The following is a 22,004-nucleotide window of genomic DNA, read 5'->3' on the forward strand; positions in this document are numbered from 1 at the left end:
AGTTTCTGAACTAAAAAAAAAAAAATAAATAAATAAATAAATAAATAAATCTGTGAAGGAAGGAAGAGTTCAGCATGGCTGAATAACAAGAGACATGCCCTTGTGCTAGCAGAGCTACACTTGGAGCAGTACTTGGATTCCTCAAACAAATAAGCCTTTCTTATGCTGCTCACATCAGGGTCAAAACTATTGCTAAGACTACATAGACCTCTTTGAATCACCTGTGTCAATGAAACAGAACAACTTTGTCTTGCACAAGAGTAAGAAAGCCTTGCACTCCAGAAGAAAAACACCTCTCCTTTAAAGCAACACTCACCTGCCCCATTTCATCAAAAGCCATGACAACCACAGCTGCTCCATATAACTTAATCTTCCTTGCTTTCTCCAAAAAGTCGTCTTCACCTTCCTTCAGACTGATGCTGTTTACAATGCATTTCCCTTGGCAACATTTCAAACCTGCTTCAATCACTGAAAAATTTGAGGAGTCAATGCATAACGGTACCTGTAAGTAACAGAGAAGTAAGCCAGGGGAATACATACAAGTTATGAATTAGAGTTCCACATGCTGTTTGCCCATTTGGACATAAAAATGCACACAACTTTAATCAGCATTTACGAATAAAAAGTTTCCAGATGGCATCTGTAGATTAACTTTGCTTTAAATGCAAAACTCAGAGCAAATTTAACTTAAGAGCTTCTATGGCAACTCCATCACATATCTTAGAGACCTCAACTTCTCCCTGTATTGTCTTGTGTTTCTGAATTAGATACTCATTTTAAGAGAATGCACATTGCAGAAGTATCTTTTAAAACCACCCTATATCCATAGCAATTTTAAGTCTTGTGGAAAGCAACACCATTATGCACTGCCAGTATATAGACAGATTATGGCTCATAAGTGCTGCAAAAGGAACCTGCATTCAGCTTTACTAGCCAATGAAAAGGACTGGCATATATTTAGCTGCAATCAGATAGAGAATATTAAACCTCTGTTTGCCCCAAAGGCCTTCCTCATTACATTACCTTTACCTCTTTGGGGACACCCACATCTGCTTATTAAGCACCTAAACTGGTTACTAAATACATCAATATCAAAATTTTCTGAAAGGCAATTTCCAACTCAATAAACGTTCTTTATTGTGCTTTGGAGTGGCTCAATTACAACCTTCGCAATATCAGGTTCTGAAGAAATCAAGTTACAGAATCTGGTCATTGCAGCAGGGCCATCCAGCATCCCATCATCCATATTGATGTCAAGAACCTGGGCCCCCATCTCAACTTGCAATTTGGCTACACTCAGGGCTTCCTAAAGAAGAAAGTCAAAAACCAAAACAACAATCAATAGAAAAAAGCCTAGTCATTCTCAGGATAATATTTCACTTCTCCAAAATAAGCATGCAACCAAAAATTTAAAAATTCTTAAGAAATCCCATAAGTGAATAAGGAAACGGTCTGTGATGTACAACATACAAAAGTTGTTAGTATGGCACAACTGATAACTAATTTGTTCACAAAACCATGACACCAGCGACCTAATGTGCTGATAGTGTCATTGATTTTAGACAATTGGTCATATGCTTAATTGAATGACTTAAGATTTGCATGGCAACAAGGATTTCTGACTGCACAAGATTACAGGAGAACAGTCTCTGTGATGGTACAAAATAAGGGTCTTGCATCACAACCTCTGCTGTTTCATAACACAGAGTGCTTAACTTTTTGAGGTTGTTCAACATTTTTTCCAGTTGCAGAATAATCACCAAGTGCTAAGAAGGAAATACTAAAGCTCTCCCTCCAGCCCACATAATTATCTGAACATCTATGTCTGTTCACTTTCTCTTTTTTGTCACTCTGCAGAATGAGAAGACAAAAAAGAAAAAGGGTTTTAGTTGCCCACCGTCCCTAATGACCTATGTTTAAAGCTTTCTTTATTTAAATAGATCTAACCTGCTTCATGACTTTAAAACCTGCTTCATGAGTTTAAAAGTCAGATTTCCTAAAAAACAAACTAAGGCTTTAATTTTGATTGCATCAACTAGAACAGCGGAGCATACTCTGGGGCAGAGTCTTAGCTCTCAAGAACTGTCACTTTACTACTTGTTTGAATGTTACAGTAACAATTTACACCAGTAAAGAATGAGCTCTCCAGCCTTTTCATTTCTGCCCTGCAGCTGTTTCAACAAAGCAATTACCTTTGAAGCACCTTTTTTCTGCAGCAGCTCTCACATAGCATGCTGGAGCCAGTGATCAAAGTATATAAAGATTAGATGCAGCCATAATACTGACCAGGATTGGAGAAGGGAGGGAAAGAGTGTGGGCTGCAGTGCCACAATCTATCCCAAGTCAGATGTACCCCACATGTTGGAAGGAGGGATTACACCCACTTTCCTTCCTCCCTCCTCTGTAAATCCACCCGTAGATACAGCACAGACCAGGACATTTTCTAAACCATCATCAGCTGTGTAACTTAATTCAAAATGGAAAGTCATGTTTCCTGTAATACTTGTCAGAAAAAGAAAAAAAAAAGCCCTTATAAAATACTTCTCACAAATGTATTAGAAGCTGGTAAGCACAGAAACAAAGAACAGTAAGAAACTAAATTCTTGTTTTCTCACTCTTGTAACTGGTGTAGAATAGTGGTTTGTGCCAGCAAAACAAACAACTAATAACACAGTGCAATGGACCAATGAAAAATCAGAGCATCAGCTATAAAGATTATTGTTAAAATGCATACTTCATAGTTGCCTGCCATGATGAGTTTAGCAAACTTCCGTGATCCTGCAACATTGCAGCGTTCACCAATATTAACGAAGTTGGTGTATGGCCCAATCCTGAATGGCTCCAGACCTTAAAAAGATATTTTCCAACATATTTTTAAAAACAGAAAAGAAAAAACTGTGTAAGAAATACAAAATCCCTTTTCTAAACTGTGAAATAGAGGTGTTTCTCTCTTTAAGAATAGTGATTTCTCAGCATATCATGATGTGCACAAATCTAATGAGTAACTAGCATAGAAATGCAATGAAATAAGTTCCAACACATATGCCAAAGGTTTCTATCCTTCCCTCAATTACAGTCAATAATTTACCTGACCCACAAAAGAGAACAATTTGTCCTATACAAAATGTCGTGAAGCTACGATTCTTTGGGCATCTGTGTATGCACATATACACCTTCTCTCGACTTCCAGCTACATTATCTCATGACTCTACCACCATCAGAGAAGCAGACCACTGAATTGACTGACAAACAAGGACAGCTCTTAACCACGTACCCAAGTTCAGAGAAACAAGCCAAGTGGGACCCTTGGGTAGCAGGCAACTCAGAGGCAAACAAACCTTACAGAAGAACAGAATAAGCTAATGCACAAAACCACAGGCCAACCATGCTTTATTTAATTTATGCTAAACTGATTTGACTTTGAGATTAAAAAGACCAAAAAGAGGGTACTGTTTTACTTGGATATATGGCCCAAAGGCTTAAAACAAGGCCTGGCTGAGGAACATACAGATCCAGACTTTGCTAAACTAAAAGACATTCTAGACCTTGATGTATTGCTGGAACACTGTCCCAGTAGGACTGGATCGAGATCTGAGGCGACATAAGGCAGCTCTCTCACAGCAGGTGAACAAGGATCTCATCCCAGCTCTGCCATCAGCTGTAGTCAAATTACCTGATCTCTCTGTGTTTGACCCTCCCCTGTTGCAAAGGGAGGATAAAGACACTCACTCACAATTACAAAGTGTCTGAGACTTGCGGAGTAAAATATGCTGGCTTGGTTACATTATACAAGACTGTAATAAAATGTGCCATTAATCCTTTAGCCAAAGCAGTAAGATTTAGATCTCGTTACACATCCATAAGCTTGCTGGATTGAAGTAGAACCAGAAACTCATAGTGCCATTCTGATCAGTAGAAAACAGCAAACAAATTTATAATGGAAGGTTACATGAGTTATGAAGCTCAAACTGTTACACTCCATTTTACCCGACAGCAGCATGTATCCTTGAGAGAGAGAAGGTGGAACACGAGGCTTACAGAATTTCACAGCTTCGGCAATTTTCCTGAGTTACAGAAAGAGGAAAGTAAAGGTTTTGATTAAAATTAAACCACTCCAGACAAGACTCAAACAGAATATACTAGACATATAGCTATATTTCCAATTTAGCCCTGTAGCAGACAAGACTAATTAGCTAGTTTCACTTTGTGTGGCCAAAGGCAAAAACATACTCCCAGAAGATCCTACCACAGCTATTTGCAGGGAATGTAGAAAGCTGAAGATTTACCAAATACTGAACGTGAGATACTATGCCAATGGAATAATTGATGGATATCGGAACCAGTCCTCAACCACACTGACTCTTACCGTATTTGTGATTTGCTGAGCTAAGCAATTGCTGATGATTGTAGAAACAAACAAACAGAAAAAAAACCACCACAGGACAAACACTGTTCTATGCTGAGACATGCTTCTCAGATGCTGGAATGACTCATGGTATTCACGTTCACTTTCTCTTTGCTCCAGTCAGCAGCGACACACTGCTGTCCTCTACATGTTCACATATACCACATCTTTGCAGTTTGTATCAGGGTAAAAATGAATCACAAGGGCCCCTTCTCTTTCAAGCCCAGGTGAAAGATGGAGATTTTTCCACTGACTTACTGCCAGTGAGAAAGATATGAAATGCTCCTTCTGATTGGCCAGGACTAGCACCAGCTGTACAGCATTCCCAGATCTCCTGTTCAAACATTTCCCCCCCACATCCACACACCTTCCTTCCTTATGTTTCACCTTGTGGCTAAGAGTGCCAGAAAAAGAAAGACCATATGGCATAAGGGAGCAGAGATGGGAAGTCTGTTCTATCCAACCGTAAAAAGAGGGAAGGGTAATTCCAAAACAATTTTAGATGACAAAACAGCAGAGGTATAATCCCTGTTTGAACCATGCCTCTGCTCATTCTTCATGATACACAAGGCTATGAAAGCCAAGTTATTTCTACTCCATATATTGCTGCTATAGACATTCAAGTGATCCATCTTTTCAGGAAACTCTAAGGCAAGCCATGGAATATTGCACAGAAGCAACACTTAATTTACTGCCCAGTGCACCTAAAGTTGTAGCTCATGAGGTACCTGATATGTGCTGGTGTGGTACCACAGCAACCTCCAACTATGTTGACCAAACCATCCAAAGCAAAATTCTGTAAAAGGGAGGGAAAGAATTTTGTTTCAATTTAATAAAGGTATCTTTTATATATAAATGTATCTTTTTAGATTTTTTTTTTTCTCCATATGTTAAGCAATTCAGGGGGATCGCAAGAAAAAAAATTAAATTATAAAACAATCAGTACTATTTCTTCTCTTTAGGATTTGTTTTGAGACATGGATTCCCAAGGCTAACCAGCAATTTCAACACCTAATTTTAGGAAACTACATTTGAAACTGGCCTATTTTATACTGAAGCCCCAGACGAAAACTTGGATGAGTATCAAAGACTAGTCATACTGTATTATAAAAGGGAATTAACATGCAGCAGATACTGTGGTCTCGCTGACACACTGCAGCTCCAGCCACACAGTTCTGTCTTACACAGATCAAGTGGCATGTGGAAGGACACCCTGCACTGGAATGCCACCATCAGTGGTTCCTATACACACAATATAAACAATCCAAATGACATACAGAGCCATCTGAGGGGAAAAAAAAACACAAAAAACCCACAGTACTGTAACACATACGCATAAAAAACAAGCAAAGAATTCTTGTCCACTAGTACGTCAGATATGACACAGTCATGGGAAATATTTCATACCTTTATATGCTTGGCAGTCACTTCTGGAGTTTCATCATAACCACCAAAAGTATTGGGAAGACCTTGAAACATAATTTTTCTAGTATTACAATTTGTTTAAAGCCCACAAGAACAGAATTAAATTCCACAGAATACATATGTAAAGTAGCTACAGTTGTATGAGGACTAAAATGCCTCATCACCCTTGCAATCATTACTCAATAGATTTTTAATTATGCAAGAGAGCATTCTGGGTTCACTATCACAGAACTAAGAACAGTTATTTTCAGCAGTTAAAATATTCTTAATCTCTTTTTAATAGTAAAAACAATCATGTTTTCAAGCTAATTCAACTCTATTATTGCTAATGAGATAGAACGGTTTTGTTACATTTAATCTGCCTGTAAGCACACAAACATGTGCACCAACACACCTGCATTGGGGTAACAGATGATGTAGGCTGTTGTACATTTTCCAATTGTTTCAATGAACGGTCGCATTTCAACTGCCCCTAAAGCACAATTTAAGCCGATACTGGAAAATAAATTTTCAAAAATTATTTTGAGGTCAAAACTCCTTTTACACACAGAACAGATGAATGTTAGTGCTGGCAACTGCTAACTCCCGCAATCATCTACAACAAAAAAACAACCTGATCTCCAATTTCTTTAACCATCATCATCAATACAGCAGGACTGTGCCAAAGAAGAACCCTTGGGTAGAAGAAAAGTGCAAGGCAGAAGGGGACTGGACTGAATTGAACCGGGAACAGTAAATCAAGATTTCATTTCAAAATCCAGGAGGAAAGTGGCAGCATTTTGACAGCAACTACAGCAACGCAATGGCTCTGTATTTTCTAGGTAAGAGAGAAAGCAAGTGGAGTAAGAATGACAGACTGGAAAGGAGCCTTGTGCTACAGGAAGAAGTACAAAAAAGGTTGAAAAAGCAAGACCTGTTTCAAGCCGCTAACTCATCATTTTCTTTTAAAATTATACACAAATCATGTCAACCTTGGCAGAAACCAAGTGCCTCCCCCAAGATGCATCATGGCAGCACTAAGCTTGGGCAACTGAATCTGCTACTTCTTAGTAACAGACAGCACTACAGCAGAAGTATTTTTACATGAATAAGCTTCTCAAACAATTTTACCAGCATGTGAGGTACAAGCATGTTTTCTCTCATTCAATGACAGATACATAAAATGTGACTTGCACTCAAAATCTCTACACTGATATTAAAAACAGAAATTTCTCCTTCAGAAAGTATGTAAGAGATCTTTTAAACGTGTTTCCTGATCTCTCTGCACCATTCTAGAAACCATCTTACGAGTACTGCAAAACTCAAGAGGTGCTCACAGTGCTGCTGGAACAGAAGATGTAAAAAAGCTTTCTCCTTTCCTGGAATAACGGTCTCAAAGAGGATGCAAGCTAACCCACTGAAACAGGAATGGATAACAGCCACATCTCCCAACTAACTGAGCCACAGAGGCTGCCTCAGAAGTAGCTAAGTTAATAAAGTGCATGTATGCCCACTTAGTCTCCCAGAGGTCAAAAGCAATAAAGCGTTGCACAGGACTGGGAGCACAAAATGATTTTTTACTTTTCTGCTGTTTCCAAGGAGTAGGCAGGGGCTTGGTAACTGCACAAGTAGCAGCAGTAAATGCTTGCAGCCAGATTCACTTGTTGGACAGAATGGCAAACCTTGAGAGAGCCACATACCAAGACCAAACAATACACAAACCCCTTCTTCCAATAACTTAGGGGTGTTTGGGTTTTTGGGGGCTGGGCATGCATGTTTGTTTCTACAAACAGCCAACTCTACTTTTGAAGTGCTTCTTCTACTGCATCTCATATAGGCCATTATATTTAAACAGAAGAACTTGAAAAGAACGCTTTTATTCTCATTTCCCGATACAGTGTTTACATACATTTAGACCCTTCATACAGATCCCCTGGATACAAACAGCATGCACAGGGAATACACAATTAATTATAGCAATGAAGTTCTGCAGTTTATTTCAAAGTGGGGACTCATCCCTCAGGATTTTCGAGCAAAGCAAGATAAGAATGGTTAACAAGATTTCATTATCAAATACAGATGAATGCAATATATTTCCTACTGTTAAGTCATTCAGTTTACAAGCTTCCAGCTCATACTCCCCACAACCTCTTTTTAAGCTCTACTCCTATATGAGACAGCTTCATCTCTTCCACATTTAACATCCATCTCTGGTTCCAAGTACAAAACTCGCCTGTCACTCTCTTTAACACACCTTACCAGAGAGATACTGTAAAAGCGGCCAGTATACTCAGCAAACAAGCACTTCTTGACGTTCTCACTTGACTTAGTGGGTACTGGCCCTCCAGAATGCCTGAATGATTACTCACTACATGAGTTGCTGAGAAATATATCTATGAGCATGACACCATCCAAGCTTTACCTGTTTCAAAACTGCCAAGTCAAACTAAGCACAGACATGCACATTCATTCAGAAACAAAAAGTAGCTTCTGTGGCCAGTCTCATTTCCCCACAGCACTCAACAGCATCATGAAAGAAAAAATATGAAAAAAGCAAACTGTTAAACATGACTTAAAAGCCAGCAGCCTTGAACCAGATTCCTGGTACACTATCACTGCTACCCTAGTGTAATAATCATCACACCCTCATCTTAAACATCACCTCTCTCCCTTGCTTATTTCTTCGTAGCAGTCACACATCCGCTCCTGTGAAAGCTAAGGCATCAGAGTGACCTTGGGATGAGAAGAAACACCACATTAGGGCCCTAAACTCAGCGTATGTCATCTTAATGCTACCACAGTAGAAACAATCACAGGATCCGAAACAACACGAAGGGAACTCATGCCACATCTGAGCACTTCTCATAGGGAGCAGCTTGCCACACATCTTTTACCACTTGCTAAGCACAGTTTACAAGTTTCTCAGCTACTACCTGTATCAACTGGACACAAAGCCCACACTTTTTAGGGGGTCTCCAAACCAAACTGACTTAAGGACAACACATCACCCTAAATAGGATATACAAAACCCAAATGGAAACATGTGAACATGTATAACATGATCGCTAGGTTACTACTATTAATCAGATTTTTCACAACGGTAAAGCCACTCTGTACCAATTTGGCAACAGAAACAACATTAAATGCAATCTGCTCCCACAATCAAAACCCTTCTGCCACAGTGCTGTATAGTAGCCTTCGTATAAATGAGAAACAGGCCCTAAGCATTCAGACCCATAAAATAGCTTTTATGAAATATGGTTTAATAAATTCTTGATTTCTGCTCCAGTACCCTTCTCTCCTCTTCAGAGGCAAGAGAGTTATGAGCAAGATTATCTGAGACAGACTCATGCCAAATATGGATCACTAGGCTGTTATGCTGAGAGAAGGAGTCAACTACCACCCTGTTCCAAGAGGCTCCATATGTTACTTCTGGAGCACCGTCTGGTCTGGGAAAGTGGAGCCTCAAGGGCAGTCAGGAAAGCTGTGAATGCAGTCTTCTGCTTTTGTGTCACCGAGATGACAGATTGCGCGTTTTAGCTGGAATTTTTTTGTAAAAACAAACAATGGCTTGTCACAATGTGCATGCCATGCACTGCTAACAGTGAATTAAATGTTTTAAGTTAGAATGTTCTAGGAAAAGAGCATCTATTTCCAGTGTAAGTTTTTGTGTGAAGAACCAACCTGAGAAAAGAAACGGGGAAGAAGAAAGAGGGAAGAGGAGGCAAGGAGGAGGTAAAATAGGGCATAGAAACACAGAAGAATAGAGAAACAGGGAATAGTATTCAAATTAACACGCAAACCCTTGCGCAATGACCAAAATCTTCTATATTATGCATTTTCACAGCTCTTAAGTCTCATACTTCAACTTTTTTGGATGCAAGTAAATGGAGGCATCAGGAAAGATGGAAGAAAAGAATGCAAGTAAATGGAGGCATCAGGAGCCCTCAAAACAAATCACATCCTTGAGAAAAACTGTTACATTTTTGTAACAGTTTAGTAGAAAGAACACTGGAATGAAATCCTACCATTTGCTCTTTCAAGCCACGCTGAAACATACTGAGCTGGCACTGCTTCCCTCTAATAAAGAGATGTAAGCCCTACCCACACCAGGAGTTAGCTCCTTGCACAATCTGAGACAGTAGGAGATGGCAAACTACAGTTTCAGACTTTTTTTTTTTTTTTTTTTTTTAATTCTTTGACCTAATTGTTATTTCAGTGTCTGTTGCAAACACAAAACCCCGGATTATTTAGAGCAATGTTTTAAAAATTCATCGTTCTTTGGAAACATAATTTCTGCTGACGGAATGATAGCAAAACATGCTAGCAATACATGTGATTAAATATGATCACAGTTAATATAGCTTCCATTTAGCTGCAAGCAAAGGGTTAAAATAGAAAGGCATCACAATCTACAGTTAACTTACTAAGTTAAAAGAGAAAGATACATTTCCTTACCAAAGTGGCTTACTGTGGGAAACACTAATGACAAATGCCTCTCCTGTCTGGCCTGAGAGGGTACGCCCACTCTTATCCACAATGGTTCCAGAAACCTAAATACCAGTTGAACATAGAGAAAAGAAAAGAATTAAATTAACAATAAAACCAAGAATTTAAATGGCTGAACTGCTAAGTCAAAGCAGCAGGACCTGTGCTCCACTCAAAGTGATGAGGCTCAACCCAAACAGAAAAATTAAACTCTTTCCTCCCCATAAGCATTTAAATATTTACCTAGGGAAAAGGCAAACCTTTGACCAGTGTTCTTTCCCTCTCCCCCCTCCTCAGGGGAGAGGGGAAAAAAAAAAAAAAAAAAGGGGGAGGTGGGGGGGTGGGGGGGAAGGAAAGAGAGAAAACTACCATGAACCATTCAGCAGCAAGGTAGCACTAGTACCATGGTATCATTCTGATGATGGCCTCAGAACCAATCTGCAGGGTTACCTGTTTAGGCAGCTATCAGCAGTCACTGCTCCTCTCCTATCCTCCTCATGGTCCCTACCTCCCCCTTTATGTTATTTCAGGTCTCAGGACTGCTATTAGGTTGTTTGGTGGTGGGTGGTGGTTGGAGGGTAGGAGGGCAGGAGACGGGGGGCTGGCCTTAAAAACCAGTTACTCCTTTTGCCACGAGGGAACATCAGATGTTGCAACTTCATAGTGGAGATAAAAGTCTTAACCTGCATAATCATACCTCTTTAGTACTATACAGAGAGAGATGTGCAAATAATAAATAATGCCTTGACCTCCAACAAACAACTACAAAGTTGAGAATTCAGGAGGCATTTGAATGAGCCAGGAAAGCTTTCCCAAGTCTACAAATCTTTATTCCAGAAGACAGAATGAGTTTAGAAGACTCCATGCAAAGGTAAACCCATTATTTACTCCAAAACATGCTTTAACATTGATGCTGCTTTCCTTCAAACTACTCAGTCAAGGGAGGCAACCAGTGGAATCCTAGAGAGAGCTGTGCTAAGGGTTGTACTTCTCAACATAACTGAACTGGAAAGGGACCAGAGAAGGAGGCAACCAAGCTCACTGACCACTCCACTCAGGACAATGAGGACAAAAAGTCAACACCATGTAATCAGAAAACTGTCAATGCTAACTGACTTGAATGATAAAAAAGTAGAAACTCATTGCTCATCAAGTAGCGAATCAAAGTTGTACACACCGGAAAAATTCTACATAATGACACCTACAAACTAGTCTTTACTGCTCAAGAAACTAATCCGAATAACAAAAGAAAGTTTTATGAATGCAATTTCAAAGCTCACTAGCAGTAAAGTAAAACATCAGGAACTACAAAGAAAGAAATGGACAAGGCAGAGAACATCACTAGGCTGTCATACAAATCCCTGATGTCTGTACTTTGACTGCTGTATGCTATTCTAATTCCCCTCTGACTCAAGGAAGTGAAAAACAAAGAGGTGACAAGAATAATGAATGAACAGTATGGAGCAGCTAAATAGACAAGGACTCTTCAGGATGAAAAAGATGACTAAAGGAGGTTTTCACAGAGGACTATAAATGCCATGACTATGCAGCAAAGGGAACGTGGAACAGCTGCTCACTGTGACTTTCAAAAGACAAACGGCAAGACACAAAAGTAGTTATCAGGTGGAAAGTCCGAAAGTAAGCAAACTTTCAAACCAGCACATTCATCAGCTGTGAAAGTTACTGACAGATTATTTTGTGGATGCCTAGGTCGCATACAGGTTTGAACATAGATTCAAGGAAGGAGTAAACACATTCAACAAAAGGGTACAAGCAGATACAAACTGCCGATCAGAAAGCCTGGACTGCAAAGTGCAGAAAACTGGAAGAATACATCAGAACTTTCAAAACAAGCTTATTCTTTTTCTATATTCATTCCTACACATTCATGACTGCCCCCTGTCAGAAAAAGACGTGTCAGAGAAAGAATATGGAGTTAGACAGACCTTTTCTGACTTTAAATAGTCACTCATATTCTACTTGAAAATATGGCAGAATTTGCTTAATTTCATCCTTGAAGCACTGGTTCTTATTACCCTTAAGACACCAAGCCTGAAAAATCATCATCAGACCTTTTCCTGTGGAAATATACAGAATGAATACACACTGGAATGAAGTCATTCCTTAGTCTTCAGAGTGATAAGCTGGACAGAGCTACCCAAGGCTGCTTTCATAAAGCTCTTCACATAAGAGTTTTTCCTTTCACAATTATATGAACAAAGTACATTTCCAAGACACTTATTTCCTTCATTTCAAACACGTTTATCAACTGCCATCTCAGCTAGTTCACAAATCAAGCTTAAGTATATGTAAAATATTAAATAAATAATATACACTTACAAATATGGGTCGGGGAGCATACTCTTCTTCAAACAACGTCTGGAGTGCAAAAAGAGCTGCCTATAGAAGAATAAGTTGCAAAATATTAATGGATGTTTCAGGAGTTCTTCAGTTTGTTGGGTTTTCTTTTTTTGTGTGGGTTTGCTCCTTTGGGTTTGTTTTTGGGCTTTTTTTTAATGTATTTTTTTATGGCTGTTTATGCAACTTGCTACCTCATATGGCCTGGCAGAACTTACTATACTCAAGAGGTTTTACCCTTAGCTTTAAAATCTTCCAGATATTCAAAAACACATTTTGGTAACAAGTAGAAAAGAAGTACCATAGGGTAACCAAATAAGACCAAGATTACTCTGAAATCCAAATCACATCAGCATGTACTTCTCCCTCACATCTGCAGCACAACCTCCACCCCAAACATGGTTGTATGTACTGTTCTCAATACACATTCACTGCCCTTGAATCTGTTCAGACATGCAGTTTGCAAAGGATTCTAACCACCACAAATTTTAACAGTAAGGACTGCAGTGACCCCTTCGAAGGTCCTTAAAATTTCCTGCGTCCCTAGGGCAAGAAAGTTGCATGTAAACATGAGCTCAGTACTATGTTAAGCCTACAGGATCCTAGCCAAACTCCCATGATGACTGGTCCAATCTGCAAAGGGCAAGTCATGCCACTGCACACGTTAATCAGCTGGCAGCAAAAGCCTAAAGAAACGCTGTGTGCATACCCAGCCAGACTTTTCCATGTAAAATTGCAAGACAGTTTTAAGCGCCCTAACAACTCCACTGCCTCCGCTGAGCAATTATTACATAAAGAAGGAGTTGTAAAAATCACATTAAATGTGTCATATTTCAACAGTTTATTCCTCCTATTTTACCCTTCTAATCCTCTACTCCCAATTATTCTTTTTTAAAGATGGTGACAGAGTGTCAGAGTTCCCAAAAACCTACATCTTAACATGACTGTCTCACAAGCCTTCCCATGCCTGTAATCAGATACACTGGACATTCCCTCTGCAGTGTGCATCACAAGCATCCTTTGGACAGACATGCTTATGCTAAACAATACAAACATCAGATGCATTTGGAGATGTTTTGCAATACAGCAGAGCTTCTGGGAATAAGAGGACAGCTGGCACAGAAAGTCAGAAAGATATGAACGGCACACATTAAAAGGCAAAGGAAAACTCTGGAAAAGGCTGATTAAAAATAATCTCCTTACATTCTACCTGTTTGTTATGAACTGAAGAGTCTTTTCATGTATTTAGTAAACAGTAGCTGGTAGCTCTTAGAAGTACGATGTTGAATTTCCTTAGGTAGTACACCAACTACTTATATTACTGAGTATTTTTTTTCCAGGTGTCTCACCTTGGCATTGGCTGTATCAAATACAGTTTCCACTAACAAGATATCAACTCCTCCATCCAAAAGTCCTTTGGCTTGCTCCTTATAGGCTTCAACCAGTTCATCAAAAGCTATAAAACAGGAATGATGTTAATTTCATCTGGAGGTATCTCTTTCAAAACCATCACCTAAGTTACATAACTTGATGATTATAAATACTTACTTATGTTCCTGTAATCTGGTCTCTCCACAGATGGTGACACAGAGAGTGTCCTGTTTGTTGGACCCATGGCTCCAGCAACATATCTCCTAATTCCTAAACCAAGACACAGAGGGGGAAAAAAAACCCAACCAAAAAAACCCACCAAAAAACCAATGACAGCCACGTCAATGTAAAAAACCTCCAAGTACACAAAGACACACATTTCAGGGATTAAGAACTATAAAACAGGAAACTCCTGTCTCAAATCAAGAGTTTGATCAGCACAAGATTACCCAGCACAACTGACTTTTTTGTTTTAATCCTATCCAACAAGATGTTCAGTGTATACACACGACACAGAAGAACATCTACAAAAAAAGCAATTGGCTCAGTTAATTTTTCTTCTAAGTATCATTTGTCTCTGCACAGGAAGCTTCATTCAATTACTGCAAATGCACAGCATAGAACTGTCCTGGCATTTTTCACTAGATAACCTGATTGGAATATTCTGGCACGTGTTTACAAAAAAAAAAAAAAACACCACACTTTTTTTTTTTAAAAGCATATTTCAAATCTTACATTTTTTATTGCATACTATGAATCACACCAGTAAGGTGTTATCTGGACAGCAGCAACAGCACTGTTAGCTTGAAATACAGTTTGATGCCAGAATACAAGAGGAAATTAAATAAGCTTTGAAAGACAGCATTGTCTGCTGCAGTGCAAATGAGCTATCACCCTCTCACATAAAGCCTGGAAGGTAAAAGACTGCACATTTACAGATGACGGTCACATACTAATAAGCACTTTCCAGTAGCTGCTGAGTAAAGTCAAACCACGAGACTTACACTAGGAGTAACTGGAAATCCACATTTACCTACAACCAGCTATCCTAATTCTGTAGTACAAAGACTTGTGCCATACAAACCTTAGTAACTTATAACAGTCCTTGCTGAATTTGGTTTCTCTAAAACACATCTGGAAGACGGTTATCGCCTGCAGTCTAAAACAGGCAGGCACAGGACAGCCATTCTGGAGAACACACTAAGGACTAGATCCTGCAGACATGCTGAAATTAGCGTGATATGAATAGAGATGTGAAATTGCTACTGTGCCTAAAATGAGAAGTGTGCATGTCTGCAAGTTATGTCCCTGTGATGTCAACATCAAGCTATCCTCTAGTTAGCAACACTTCAAAGATTGTAGCAAGACAGTCAAAACCACAAATGAATATGAAATTAAAATAAATATTGCTTACCTGTCTGAGCAGCTACATCATCTGCTGCTTTTCTGGCCACGTGTGCAGAGACTCTGTTTAACCGATACGCCTAGAACAATTGCAGAAAATTAGTGAGTAACCTTTAGTTCAGTACAGCATAACTTATCCTCAAAGAAACACAACACTTCCATTCAGTAGCTTGCAGTACACTCCGAAGGCTCCCTAAGCCATACAAGTACATATAAGCACTATTACAAAACTTCAAAAGGAACAGCTTTATAGATCTCAGCAAGACAGTTACATGGCAGGTCTCATCCCACGTATGCCCCAGCCTACAGCTGCTAATCGTAAAATATCATTCTGTAAGGTAGTAATTAAATCCTGCTTAAGTCAACAGAAGCTGAAGAACAGGACTTTGAGGACAGAATTAACCTACTTTTAAATTCACTTTTTATTCAAGTAGCATATTTCCAAGTATTTTCTTTCACATATTTCTCAAATTCTCAAAACAACATGTAACACAGAATAGTCATTACAAATGCAATCTTGAAAGGACTTACACATAGACCAGCACAAACAACATACAAATAACATCCAGCAAAAAAGCACCTCCATTGTGGCATCTGATAAGTTGGAAGGACTGAACTAAAATACCCCTGTTCACAGAACTGAGACATTCTGTGAATGCTCAAACAAAATCTAGGACAAATTATTATTGCCTGTGCTTTCATCAACAAGAGGTACACTACGACTGTCACACACAGAAAGTACAATTGTCCCCAGCAGCGGAAATGAGCTACAACCCCATCACATGGCTCAAGAGGCAGCATGCAGTCAAACATGATACCAATGGACTCTAGGACTGAGCTAATCTTGGCTGCTAAGACAAAAATTTTGATTAATATTCTAATATGTAAATAGTTTAACATTCTTACCAAATGCTCAAGGCCATAGTCAGCTTGTGCAACTCGGGTGCTGCTGAAAGTGTTAGTTTCGATGATGTCAGCACCTGACAGCAAGTATTCCTGCAAGACAGGAAAGAAAAAAACTCCAAGACCTCCAGAACCGAGACATGGAATGAAAGCAACCCAACTGCTTTGTCTCACTCAGTTGACAAAAAGTCACAAATCATCTCCTAATTCAAAGCAGATCAAATTCTGAAGGCCTTACTCAAAGGCACAGGGCCAAAGCAATAGACATGTTCCATGTAACCTATTTTCAGAGTTTTAGTGTCAGCCACACTTTCTATTAACAGGTGACATTCACAGAGTCACCTCCATCTGAGTCCAGCACCTGGAGCACATTCTAGATTTTTGCACAGCGACACAGTTGGACCTAGTCCAATTGCCATGAGCAAGCAAGGGCTGCTGTGGGCAGACTCAGAAAAGGCACCAGTTAAACAACAACAGAGGATTAGAAAATTTAAACATTCTAAAGGGAGCTGTACAGCACAAGAGCACACTGAGACAGAATACAAGCTTAGTAGAATTATATTTTGTGCAGATCACATTTAAAGTTTAACTAATGGCCCAGATTCACAAAACAATTAAGCTTTCTGCTCCATTTTGTTTGTCTAACTCCCACTGAAGTAAACTGAAATCAATGCAAACTGAAGTGTTTTTGCAGATTCTAGTCTGAGTTTTTATAACCTCTATCAGTTGCCCTCCTCCGTCCCTAACTCCTCATCTTGATCAGGTTAACCCTTAGGTAACCCCTGCATATTCAATTAAATTAAGACATTTGAAGTGCTAGTAAGTCAAAAATACTCACATGGCCATTAAACGTAAACCACTCAGATTTTCCTATAAGAAGCAGATGAACTCAGCAGGTTGAACAGGGCAAATAAAGTCTTGATGCAAACAACCGCAGAAAATAATTAAATTTGCTTTAAAACATGTTTTGCTGCAGACTAATATGCTTTCTCTCAACTCCTCCTGGATACATATGGAAATACCTATAAATAGCTACATGGGAACATACAAGTTCTTACATGTACACTAATAACCAAATAATGAAGTTTCTGAAAATCATCTAGACTGAAGAAAGATGTTAAATGTGTACAGCTTTGTACTAGCTTTTGTTTAGTTCAGATCTCAAGTTTTAGCAAAAGCCCTTCAACTTTACTGTCTACTACCACATAAGGAAATAATATGCTCAAAGCAGGAAGATAATTTTTGCCTTTGAAAATACATCACCTCTCTTACCACTGAATCTTACTTTGCCAGACAAGGTACAGCTAACATTTACTTTTCAAGTTACTGGTATCTGTGAGATGTGACTCACTGGGCCATTAAAAAAAAACAACAAAACAAACAAAACAACAAACCAACCACCATACCTATAGTGGGGTTACATTTACTGTGTAGAAATATTTTCATCTATTATTTCAAGTTCTGTCCAAATAGCAGAAGAAATAACCACTGGTAGCTATAAAATATGAAGTCACCACCCGTGGCTCAGAAAGCACCTGACCCAAAAGTTGCTGCAGGCATGGGGACCACCACAGACTTGTTCTTTCTTACACTCTTCCTAAAGCACTACAACTGGCCATTGGAGGCATGATAGCAGGCTACTTGTTTTGACTCAATACATTCATTCTAAAGTCACATCACTATTGCTCTGCTAAACCTGCAAAATTCAACTGTTAAACCAGCTTACTCAATTAAAACCACAAGCTATTATAAATTCCAAGGTTCACAACCAGTACAGCTCAGTTGATCATCTAGGGACTGAACTCAGTCTACAGATATCTCCTCCTTAAATTTTTATAGGTCGAAGACTGGTTCTTTCCAACTCATCATTCTTAAAAAACAAAGAATGACAGTTAGAATGTAAATATAAAAATACAGATTACATACCAAGTTTAACAAATGTAAGCCAGTTATGATTCTAATCAATGAAATGCAGATCTTTTTAATAAATAATTGGAAAAACACAGAACAGCTGCGAGGCTTCAACTGAATATCAACTATCTGAAATGCTATTCAACGTTACAATTATTACAGTACAACCTACAAATGTCCGCAACTCAAGAAATACAAGGCTTAGAAAATTGTTTTTTAAAGTCTAATTGAAGATAGGAAGATAATGAAATCTGTTTGCAAATTTCTAACGATCAACCCTAGACTGTTTTATTCCCTGGGCCACACATTAATATTCCAGGGAAAAACCAAGAATATGGAAGTACATACACTCATTAGGAAGCCCATATACTCATTAACTATGGAAAGGCCTGCTTCAGGCTGCCACATTTAACAGCTCTCTAATACACAATTATAGAAACACGCATCTAGAATACAGATATGTCCTACTTAGATGCATTTCAAGTGCTGGTTGAGGAGGAGAAAAGGAAAGAAAAATTAAATAATTCAGAATCTACAATTAATAGAAATGCATCAGGGATGCAAGTCAAAAAGGGATTTAAGACCAACACTGCCTGGGTGACATCAGGAACCAAGACACGAATGCTGTGCTCACACAACCAGAACAGTCAAATCTGCTCATTCTTTTTCACATGGTTACCTAGCACTCTCTTCCCTATCCCCAGAAGACACAGGAGAGCCAGCAAGCCTGTGGCACGGAAAAGGGGAACACAGAGGCCAAATTATCCTTCCTTCTCTAGTCAAGAGACAGAAATCAGAACCACTTACCTTGTGTATGTCACAGATTATATTAGGTTGAGTTATACTGAGGAGGTCATTATTGCCTTTCAAAGGCCTGGAATGATCTTTAAATTCTTGCCCTCGGAAATCCTCTTCTGACAGGGCGTATTGCTGGATCATGGTACCCATGCCTCCATCCAAAACCATTATCCGCTCCTGCAGAACTGATTCAATTTCAACTTCCATGCTTTTCTGGGGATCTGCTTTACAAAAATAAATTCAATATTCAAGCAGTTTTGAAATTCCCTAGCTACACACTTGTGCAACCTGAGCTCTTCCCATTTAAGAATCAGAATAAAATAACTAATCCTCTACTGAAATCAAACAGTAATTGGTTTACTTCATCTGCAGCTCCAATCACCTGATGTCAGGTAACAGCTGCATCTATCTAAATACAATTAGACTCAATTGGTCCTTCACCTAAATACAGTCACCTGCACACAGTCAGCTGCAGAAAAAGAGCATATCAAAAGTTCACAAGGGCATACATCAAACTGTACATAAACTAGTCTCCAACACTGAAAAGTGTGATAATATCCACCACAGCAACATTTGAACAGCAACACAGAGCTACCTCTTGGTACCAGATGCCATACTCCCAGTGGTATGCAAGTGCAAACCAGAAACTAGTAAACTTAATTTAAAAAAATATTCTACTTTAATTGCCTATACAACAACAATAGAGAAAGAGAAATAAACAGAGCAATTCTGTGAAAACAATTCTTAACTGAGTCCCAAATTTACCTCTTTCTAGCATTATAGTAAATAATGATTTTGCACTTCTGTTAGTGAGCAAACTACAAGATACACAGGAGATAATAGCCAGGTTTTACTTTCTTTTGCACAAACACAGCAAGATCTTCTTCTGCTTCACAACAATGCCAGAAGAAAACAAATCAAGCAAATCACATGCTAATTGTAAGATACTGGACAGGATAAGTCTAACAATAACTGCAACAAAAGACTGTAGAAATTTTTGACCTATCATTAGGAATGAAGATGCAATATTGTCATGCTTTAAGATTCCAAACAAAGCCATCCCAAACAGTAAACAAAAAGCCAAAACTATAATCTGAGACATTAAAAAAAAAAAAAAAAAAAAAAAAAGAGGCAAAGCACCACCACCACAAAATCCCCCAAACCCCACCAAAGTAATCCTACTTCTCTTCTTCAGAATTGTACGGAGAATCATTTCAGAACAAAGACACACTTACATGCATATAGCAAAATAATTAAACAGCCTCTTTACCAAAAACCCAATTTGTAAGTGGGACCCCCACTTATCTTTCACAACCATGTAGATGAACGATGTGTTATTCTTCATCTCTCTCCTTCACTCAGCTTATGCTTACTCCCTTTGAGTAAACACCTATTTTGCATTTTGGTTATGCACTATCATCAAAACACTTGTAAAAATGAATGATTTCTGAAGCACAAAAATATCCTCACATCTCATTACAACTTATACTCAGTAGTACTTAAAAATCAGTGGCAACTGCTAACTGATTTGACTTTTTTCCTTCTGCATTCTTGCAATGCAACTTCTGTTTTGACATCAGTATTGTTCAAAAACAATATGATAGAGAAAAGATGAGGCCAAGAGTAAAGTATTACAAGGTTACATTTATACCAAGGCTCTGGAAAAACAGCTCTAAATCAGATGTAGTCTCAGCAAGAAGAGAAGCCAAATAAAGTTTGCTCTATAACAAGTATGAAGCATTTGAAGGGGGATTAAAATACAAAAAAGCGAGCCACCTTCATTTCAAGTTGAAAGTTTTAACACTACACAGACAGGCTCAGCAGGTTCTTATACAAGAGCTTAAACCTACTCATGCTAAACCATCAAATTATTCATGAAAATAAAATCAGACCTTGAGCTAAAGGCTTTCAGAAGCAAGACCCAAAAAATTGTATCCGAAAGCATGTCTGCCGTGCAGACTCCCATGGAGCGCAACTCATGTGCTTTGCAAGAGCTGCAACCCAATGAGACATACACATTAGAGCTTGCTTTTGCTTTAACGTAGCCTCCTAAGTAAACTCCTTGATGCTGAGAGCCGCAGCCCAGACAGCTGAGCCAGGCCATCAGAGCCCCCCAAGCACCACTCCTCCTTTCTATAGGCTTCTGTCCCTTTTACCTATGTGCTTCCCAACTATCTTCTTATACACACTGGGAAGCAAAGATTTACAGTTTGGTTTTCAATCCTGCAACTCACGTAGTCTGTTTTGCTTTCTCTACAGCTTGCCTCGCTGAACAGATGCCGCTTCAGTGTACAGTTTTCTGCTCATAGAAGCACAGATTTCTGCCTCATCTCTGCTCCCAGCTCTGCAAGAGTCTTATTCAGAAGAAGCCTTCAAAATCTGTGCTTCTTCAGCAGCATCTTAAAAAGCTGCAGGAAATAGGGTGGAAATCATGAAGGTGGCCATCAGTGCCAGAGGTACACAGCCTCTACGTTTTACAAATGGATGGCATAGCTCCAAGCCCACCAAACACCAATTTACCTGTCTTTGCTATGGATAACACTTGACTATTCTTCCATCAGGAGCCTGCACTACTTGAAGCTGTGCTGTATCACACTGATGATGCAATTTTCAAGTTGGAAACAGAGTCTGCAGACAGGTCCAAAAAGACCCCATAAATCACAGAGGATCGATTCATAAAGCCATGCTAGAAAGTGCTGAACTCTGCCCTTGGCAGAAATGCAGGGAGGAGGCTGGGAGTCAGCTCTGCTAAACAAGTACCATCATCTTAATTCAGCATTCAACTCACATAATTCCCCTCTCCAGCACAGACAGGGTGCAAGAGTTTGTTGTAGAATAAATGAAAAAAATATTTGGAGAAATTCCTAAGCAAGGAAAAAAAATCAGGTCAGCGTTTTTTATTTGGTTGGTTGGATTGTTTGTTTTACAAACCCCGTTCCTACCTCTGCTTAGCCAGAAGTTG

The 22,004-nt window shown here is 39.1% G+C and overlaps 2 protein-coding genes across 2 annotated transcripts in view; both read right to left on the reverse strand.

Moving 5' to 3' along the window:
* Positions 1–22,004, reverse strand: part of ACTN2 (actinin alpha 2) — a 396,531-nt gene that overhangs the window by 284,898 nt on the left and 89,629 nt on the right. The gene's annotated exons all lie outside the window — the stretch shown is intronic.
* MTR (5-methyltetrahydrofolate-homocysteine methyltransferase) overlaps positions 1–22,004 on the reverse strand; it is a 53,033-nt gene that overhangs the window by 27,870 nt on the left and 3,159 nt on the right. Inside the window, exons 2-15 of the mRNA XM_049830602.1 lie at positions 19,052–19,263; positions 16,337–16,426; positions 15,441–15,510; positions 14,204–14,296; positions 14,005–14,111; positions 12,638–12,697; positions 10,268–10,362; positions 6,225–6,325; positions 5,813–5,874; positions 5,134–5,201; positions 3,988–4,064; positions 2,735–2,847; positions 1,166–1,306; positions 317–502 (exon numbers count right to left, since the gene is read on the reverse strand). Of these exons, the coding sequence (XP_049686559.1) occupies positions 317–502; positions 1,166–1,306; positions 2,735–2,847; positions 3,988–4,064; positions 5,134–5,201; positions 5,813–5,874; positions 6,225–6,325; positions 10,268–10,362; positions 12,638–12,697; positions 14,005–14,111; positions 14,204–14,296; positions 15,441–15,510; positions 16,337–16,426; positions 19,052–19,263 (1,475 nt within the window). The remainder of the gene's footprint in view (positions 1–316; positions 503–1,165; positions 1,307–2,734; positions 2,848–3,987; positions 4,065–5,133; positions 5,202–5,812; positions 5,875–6,224; positions 6,326–10,267; positions 10,363–12,637; positions 12,698–14,004; positions 14,112–14,203; positions 14,297–15,440; positions 15,511–16,336; positions 16,427–19,051; positions 19,264–22,004) is intronic.

The sequence above is a fragment of the Accipiter gentilis genome, chromosome 28, assembly GCF_929443795.1.
Source record: "Accipiter gentilis chromosome 28, bAccGen1.1, whole genome shotgun sequence".
In the NCBI taxonomy this organism is placed as follows: Eukaryota; Metazoa; Chordata; class Aves; order Accipitriformes; family Accipitridae; genus Astur; species Astur gentilis.